The 8,284-nt window shown below is 48.7% G+C and overlaps 1 protein-coding gene across 1 annotated transcript in view; it reads right to left on the reverse strand.

Annotated features, from left to right (window-relative positions):
- ELP2 (elongator acetyltransferase complex subunit 2) overlaps positions 1 to 7,420 on the reverse strand; it is an 81,267-nt gene extending 73,847 nt beyond the window's left edge. The window contains exons 1-2 of the mRNA XM_075921530.1: positions 7,244 to 7,420; positions 5,528 to 5,606 (exon numbers count right to left, since the gene is read on the reverse strand). Of these exons, the coding sequence (XP_075777645.1) occupies positions 5,528 to 5,606; positions 7,244 to 7,375 (211 nt within the window). The 5' untranslated portion in view covers positions 7,376 to 7,420. The remainder of the gene's footprint in view (positions 1 to 5,527; positions 5,607 to 7,243) is intronic.
- Between the last annotated feature and the right edge of the window lie 864 nt (positions 7,421 to 8,284).

The raw sequence follows: 8,284 nt of genomic DNA on the forward strand, positions 1-8,284 counted from the left end.
ATAGAATCCAGTCTTGGTGACTTACTATTATTTAATTAATCTTGTTCCAAAACCTCCTCTACTGACACCTTGAGCTGGTGGACAATTCCAAATATTTATCATCTAAGAGTGGATTAGGTGTGGAGATATCCCTCACACCCTTTATGAAAAATAATGCAAAGAATTCATCTAGCTTCTCCAGTGGCCTTATCTTCCTTAAAAGCTCCTCTAGCACCGCCATCATCCAGTGGCCCCACTGATTTGGCAGGCTTTTTGCTTGTTATATTTAATTTTTTGCTGATCATTTAAGTCTCTAGCTAGCTACTCTTCCAAATCTCTTTTGACTTGCCTAATTATATCTTTGCACTTGACTTGCCAGAGCTTATGCTCCTTTCTATTTTCCTAAGATTTAACCTCTAATTTTTAAAGGCTGCTTTTTTGCATCTAACAACTTTTTAAAAAAAAAAAAATGTTGTTTGGCCATGACGGCACTTTTTGGTCCTCTTACTACAGGTCTCATCAAGCCCTGCTGACTTGAATAGATTTAATACTGAATTTTTTTAACCTGTTTTTTCCCTATTTTGTCTTGTGTTCCTTCTCCTGTGTGTCCATATTAATTGTACAACGAATTTAGTATAATGCAATGTTCCCACTTCTTCATACTGTAATTTAATTACCAAACTGAGGAAATAATTTTTCCTCATCTATTTTAACCATGAAAGTTCTCAGAAAAAAAAAACATTACTTTCTCCAGTCAACAGTTAGAAAGGGAAAAAATAGAAAATTGGGCTTATAACAGAAATCTAGATGCAATTTTAATGATGAAGTCACTACACTCCCTCCATAAGCTACAAACACACATAGCCTTAATTCTGAAGGCAGAAATATATGTATTTTTAAAAGGTTCAAAAAAGGACATTGTGATTCCTATACTTTCAAGAACAATACTTTCAGATATGTTTCCTAACATTTCCATTTCAGAAGACTTTTTTGGCAGATCATAACAATCGCAAACTTACATATTGCATGCTACAATTCTTTACATGTATTGCAAAACAATAGTACATAAAACTCCAAACACCAAGACCAGTCTGGAAGCACGACCATGTAATCCATTACAGTAAATCACACTTTCAAAATATATCTGTCAATTCAACTTCAACAAATTTAGAGTTTACCAATGGTTTATAAGATTAAAAAAAATACAAAGGTATTCAGAAGAGAAACCAAATGAACTCTCGTCACTCTTGCCCCAGGGTACAGAATGTAGAGCCTGTTTAAATGTCACCCTTTGATTTTAGTGGGTCCTGGATGAGACACTTTATACGTTATGATTTTTATTTATTTTTAAAGAACAGTAATTTCACATTTGCCAATAAAGAATTCCTTAAATACTGTGTCCTACTTCGTTTTTAAAAAAAATCCATTTTATAGAAGTTGCATTTTTTCTGCCTCCCTGTGTGGCATATAATGCTTCTCTCAGCAACGAGGACTAAACTGTTCCCAAAACCCTAAACCTGCCTTCTTGTAGGATCTGAGGAAAAGCATGAAAGTTCCCTCTTCGCACAGGAATGCACATGTTATAGGTAAAGACAAGAAAAGCAAATGACCATCTAAAAAACAATGAAACTGACTGTGCACTAAGTATGTACGGTGAAGAACAGAAATATTTTCCATAGCCAGGGCTCGACAAATACACTCGCCCGCGGCAAGTAGATTTTACCAGCTGGCGAGTGCAGGGGCGGACTGGCCCGGTGGGCTGTTGTGACGGGCTGGCGGAAGCCCGCACTACGGGCAGCGTGGCCCCATCCGATCCGCTGGGCAGCGGAGGAGAAAAGCACCGCTGGAAAGGTGGAAGTGCGGCGATTCTTCCCACCAGGCTGCCTCCGTGCAGCTCCAGTGCGAGGAGGCAGGGCAGGATGCCAGGATGCTGGCGTGACATGGCCCCGCTGATTTTAAAGGGCTACAGCGCAAGACTCAGCCAGGGCCCACCCCGCTGGCTCCAGTCCTGCCACTGCCCCAGCCCCCCTTTGTCTCCGCGCCGCCCGTTCCCCACGCTGCCCCTGCTCCCGACCCCTTGCTCTTCCTCTTCCCTGCGACCCTCTGGCTCTGCGTCACCCTTGCACCCCGCACCCTGCTCCCCGCGATCCCTGCCCCCCCAGGTCTGTGCTGCCCATTCCCTGCACTGGCCCTAGACCCCGATCCCTCTGCCCCTCCCATTCCCCTTGCCTCCACCGCACCCTGCTCCCCCCGATCGCTGTGTCCCTCTGGCTCTGTGCCTCCCGTTCCCCACGCCACCCCCTTACCCCCCACTGTTCCCTGCACCCCTCTGGCTCTGGGCTGTCCCTGCACTCCCTGTGGGTTGGGAGTGAAGGGTACTTGTCCATAGAGAGGGGCTGGACAGGGAAGGGAAAAAGCTGCTGTGACCCAGAAGGGAGTGAAAGGGGAAGTTCACTTGAAGCGCCTTTGCCTTTATGGAAAAAAACGAATGAAAATGCTATTTGCTATTGATAGGGCTAAAATGCTGGGACAAAAATGAAAACAAACAAAAAAAACCATTGCAAAATGCAAACATGTGTAAAAGACAACAAAAAGGGGGTGGGGGGGGAGGCGGCCAAAAAATGTTTTGCTTGGGGCAGCAAAAAACCTAGAGCTGGCCCTGAGGGAGGGGAAGGGGCTGGGCTGAGCTGTGGGGAGGAGAGGGGAAAAATATGGGGAAGGGGCTTGTGCTGGGGGGAGGCGGTCAGGAGGAGAAGAAGAAGAAGAAAGGGGAAGGCACCAAGGGACAGGGGTGCAGGAGAGACAAATGCTAGGGGGCCAAGTGCAGACAGTGAGGAAAAGGGCAGGAGGGGAGGTGTCAGTGGGAAGGGGGACAGGGTGATGCTGGGAGAGGAGAAGGTAAGGGCACTGGGGGCTAGAGAGGGGAGGGGGAAGTGCTGGGAGAAGGCTTGAAAGAAGGGGTGGGCATGAGGAAGGCAGGGATGGAGCAAGACAGCTGTGAGGGCACAGGGGAATGGGGGCAGACAGTGGTAAGGGGGTGGATATCAGGGAAAGAGAGGGAAGGGGGAGGCATCAGGAGGGTGCAGGTGCCAGGGGATTCTGGGGGTGAAGCAGAAGGGCAGATATCTGCAGGGGAGGGACCAGCACCAGAAGAGAGAGGCAGGGCAGGTTTGTAGAGGGAGGTGTTAGGAGAGGGGATGAGGAGAGGTAGCTCACATGATCAGAGTGGGGATACTGGAGGAGTGGGCACGGGGGGAGAGAAGGGCTGATGGAGGGGGGCAGGTCTCAGGAGGGCTGAGGGCAGTGAGAAGGGCAGGAGTCAAGACAGCAGAGGAGGGTGGAGGGTCGGGGGGCAGCACGCACCAGGGGAGCTGATGGAGCAAGCGGCGGAGACATGGCAGCAGAGAGAAAAGATAAACCTTTACAAGATATGTATTAATAACTTGGGTGATATTTATTAATAACTTATTAGTAATTACTATTATTCTTATTAGGAATTTATGCCATTATAAAAAAACGCTTTTTGTGGGGGAGGGTGGCGAGTCCCTTTTTTGTCTGGCAAGTAGAGTTTTCCATAATTTGTCGACCCCTGCCCATAGCAATGTATCTACTTTCCTTCTCAACCAACTGGAAAGCAGGTGTCGAGCAAGGAGTAGATGAAAAATAATCATTTAACATGCTCTGTCATTAGCTCAAAATAAAGTCATGTTTGTATCTGAAACTTTCAACCTGCAGACCTTACAAGTCACACTTAGAGGTTTCAGATCACTACCCTGAGATCCAAGTGCAAAGTATCCTCCATGCACACATCTCTCTTAGCATGGAGAAGTGGAGCTCATCTGCCCAGTGACACCATGAGTCACTCACCCCCTTTACCCCAATCCACACACCCCACTCTTCAGAGGGCATTCTGACTGGTCCACAGGCTTCACAAAGGATTGAGTGGCAGAGCTGGGGGAAGAGTGGAGCAGCAAGGGGCTGGGTGGTATAAGATGTGCTGGGCTAAAAGGGAAACAGCATAAGATACACTAGAGTTACTAATAGCTCTTATGGTCTTAATTTTGAGTATTCCCCAAGTAGCTTTGCAAAATAGTTCCCATAAAGCTGCACAGTCAAGGGTCAATGGCTACTAAGGCCAAAACTCTGGATGTGTAGCTCTAATTTCCAGCAGATCCCCAAGGATCCACCAGTTTTCTGGATGCTTTTTCCTCTGGGCAGAAAGAAACAAACCTTGCCCCAGTAGGATAAGGCAAAGAATATCTGTGATGACATTTCCTGATCATAAGTCCCCCTTCTGCAGGTTTTATCAAAGGCTCCATCCCAAAATAATTACAACATAGATTAGTAAATAATTATTTTTTCTAGATTTACTTTGTGTACTGCACAGCACTTTCAGTATAGCCCTTTCCTTACTTCCCTGTAGTGGCTTTAATTCTGCAAACACTTAACTTATGTGTAATTGTATTCAAATTATTAGCCCCATTAAAATCAACAGTATTATTCAAATTAATAAAGTTATACATTAGATTAATAATTTGTATTCACTGCAGAGTTCTCTCAGGGCTGGTCTACAGTGGGAATTTATAGCTGCACAGCTGTGTCTGTCAGCTGTGTGAAAACCATATATCCCTGAGGGAATATCTTCACTATAAGCCAGATTGATGGGGCAGTGATCAATGCAGCACTGGTAGAGGCACCATAAATCAATTACTGATTACTCTCCTGACTTGAGTATGCCCCAGAAAGAGAAGAGTGAGGAGAGTCAAAGGGAGTTTTTTCTGTTGACCGAGCGCGGTGTGGACCCCGTGGTAAGTAGATTTAAGCTACATCGATTTGAGTTATGCTACTAACTCAAATTGCATTGCTCAGATCAACCTGTTTCCATAAGGTTGAACTATACTGAGAGATTAACTAAAAAACAACAAATGGTCTGGTAGCACTTTATAGACTAACAAAACATGTAGATGGTATCATGAGCTTTCATGGGCACAGCCCACTTCTTCAGATGACTGGAATTTTGAGTTTAGGATGTGAAGACCCCCTGAAGATACTGAGAGATGCAGCTATACTGATGTAACTCCCAGTGTAAACAGCACTGGTTACTGCTTCTTGAAAAGGTGGACTATTTATGCTGAAGGACAGCAGTACCCACCCTACCGCTTTAACAAATTTAGAATGAGCACAAAACCAGTGCACAGTAGACATTCAAACCCCAACTACATTAACCCAGGTGCCAATAACCCAAGTTAAGTCTGAAGTGAAGCCAAACTGCAGAATTTGCAGAATAGGACCCTACTGTGTTTCTCATTTGCATGGGTCTTTTGCCAAGCAATAGAAGCAAGCACCACATATTTGTAAATAGCGAAGTACTGATAAGCAAATTCAGAGGCAGATACACAATAAACTAAATTCAATTTTCTAAACTGACAAGATTGAAAGTTGACAGGATCCATGATTCAACAGCTTGCAGATGAACATGTGAAAAATAAGAATCCTGTTCTAACACAGAACAAATGTAGTATTTGTGAACAGATTGTTTAGTACTTACAGCCATCTAGGTTGTGAACCCACTGCACACAATTAACTCTGCCAGTGTGACCATTCAGTGTAGCAACTACTTTTCTAGTCTGAGAAAAGAAAGAAAATATTTAGCTACCAAAATGTGAGGTATTTTAAGTTTTACAAAAATGAGGGCAGGTTAGCCATACTACCAAAGCTTTAACCTGTGTTTAGCCAATAGCTTTCTGATGTAAAGACCTTGCTCAAAAAAAACAAATTACAGAAAAAAGAGATCACAAACTCTTCTTGAATTTAACATTTTAATAGCAGGTGGATCATTCAGTCTCCCAGGGATGACACATGGCTGGCAGCTGGGACACCAGAAGTAAAGCAGAGCAGGGAGCCAAGAGGAGAAAAGCCCAACCACAGGCAACTGAAGCCACATCTTCACTCCAAGGTAGACTGATGGTGCTGTGATTGATCTTCCAAAGTTTGATTTAGTGAGTCTAGTTAATACTCACTAAATCAAATTCAGAAGATGCCCTCCACTGGCCTCCAGTACTCCTGTTCTTGCCAGGAATTAGGGAAGCCAACAGGAGCATTTGCTCCTGTTGGCCTCCTCCCATGGGGACCACCATCAAGTTTGGCTTAAGATATGCCTACTGCAGTCTATGTAGCTGGAGTTCTATACCTTAAGTCAAGCTGCCAGGTATAGTGTAGACCTAGCCTAAGTGAAGCCAGCTGCTCTGACTCACTGGGACAGAGTGAGGGTAGTATGAGGACACTCCACCTCTGGAAGACATCCCACCTGCACACAAAAAGTCACAGAGCACTGGCATAATTAAAACAGGGGGTTTCCCTCACAGGTGCTGGAATTATGGGTGCTTGAAATAGTTTTCATTATATACATGGTTTACAGCAAAAGTGAAAATAAGCCAGCATGTCCTTGTGCAGGGCACCAGTAAGAGATGGACCAGCCAGAGGCAGAGCTCTGGATACCTCTGCACACGGGCAAGGTTCCTGCTGCCGGAAGTGGCCCATCCCTCCCCTTCATCCAAACCGCAGCCACCTCACAACCTGTAGCCCTAGTGTCAGATGGCCAGGAGCATTTCCTCTAGGCTGCACAGCAGTACAACCCCACACAGCTGCTTCATGGGTCTCACCCAGCTTGGGGCTCAGGACTTGCCCAGAGCTACCAAGCAGTGGGAGAGGCGCTGCCCCCTCCATGACCGCCATGGAGGGAGAAGTGCCTCTCCCACAGGGATGTGACTAGTCTAGTCTAGTCAACTACCTGATAAACCTAAGCTTATCAAGTCGTGGAGTCACTGCTCCACTATTAGCCCCTCCCCCCTTTGCTGACTCAAATACAGAGGGGGGGGGGGCAGGAGACAGTGCTGGGCGGGCAGAGGCTCATGGTCCAGGACGCAATGGGAGTCAGGCTGCTCAGTGCCGGGCTGCTGCGCAGTGAGACCCAGCCTGCTCTTGCTACACGGAGAAGGCAGCGCCACAGGGAGCGGGGTCGGGCGCTCGGCAGGAGAGGATGCTGGAGGGGACCCGGATGCCAGAGGCGGCCCCCGCCCTCTCCCCGTTGGCAGCAGCGCTGCTCCCCGCGCGCGGTGCGGGAGGGACTCGGGCGGCGGCGCGCGCAGCGCTGGGGGCTCCCGGCCGGCCAACCGCCTGCGGGCGGGGCGGGGCTGCGCTGAGCGCGAGGCGGGGGAGTCCCGGCACCGGCGCGCGGGGCAGCACGAGGCCGCGTCCCCCTCACCTGGGGCTCGTAGAGCGCCACGGAGCGGCAGGAGCCGAACGCCAGGAGCCCGCCCCGCCCCCACGACACGACCCCGCCGCCCGCCCGGTTGGCGCAACAGGCAACGTGACAGACTCGCAACGGGGCCGCCATTGCCGCCGTTGACCTCACGCAGCTTTCCGCGCGAGGAGACTACGGCAGCCGCGAGGCGCCGCCGGGGACTTGTGGGCGGGGCTACCGGCGGAGGGCAGGGCTCGCACGCGCTCGTGGCACGCGCAGTTCGCTGGCCCGGCGCAGAGCGCCCCCTGCAGGTGTGGCGGGCAGACGCCCGTGTCCCTGCGCCAGGTCTGGCGCGTCAGCTGCTGGGCTCGTGTCCTGCTTTGGCGCCCTGGGGTTTGCTGCCCAGCAGTGCGCGCCCTGCCCTGGCTTTTCCTCCTGCCAGACTCAGTGCCTGGGCTTGGAGGAAACCGGTTCCCCCCACTGCTTCCTCGTTTGGCCAGAGGTAGCGTCAGTGTGAGGGGTGCTGGCTCTCCCACTGCCAAAGAGTCCGCCCAGGCTGCCCTTAGAATCTTTTCCAATACCCCATCTCACTTGGTCCTCCCGTTTTGTTATGGGATCATAGCACTGCATGAGTGCTGTTAATTTTATTAAACAGGCATTAAGATTTCAGCACTAATTAAGTCCCGGGAACAGTAAGTTAGTGGCAAAGATTTCTCCGGATTCCTGAGGAAGGGGTGTACATCCCCCCCCAAAAAAAATTTTTTTCCCAACATCCCATCAGTTGTCAACTGCTGTGTTGCCCAAGCAATAAATTTTGGCTGGCGTTTTTTGAATGCTGGGATAATGAAATGTTATCCTCAATTGTATGAGTCAAAGGCAGCAGAACTGTTTTTAGCCTGACTTGTCTTCACTACAAGATAAGATTGAATGGGCAGCGTCCACTGGCTCTCTCGAGATCTTCGGGGGGCAGTGGGCGCTGTCCGGGGTTCTCTGCTCGGTATCCCCATCCGGTTCCCTCGTTTTAACCCTTTGACCCTCACACCTGTACCTGTTTTTTCATTA

The sequence above is a fragment of the Pelodiscus sinensis genome, chromosome 2 (assembly GCF_049634645.1).
Source record: "Pelodiscus sinensis isolate JC-2024 chromosome 2, ASM4963464v1, whole genome shotgun sequence".
Lineage (NCBI taxonomy): Eukaryota > Metazoa > Chordata > Testudines > Trionychidae > Pelodiscus > Pelodiscus sinensis.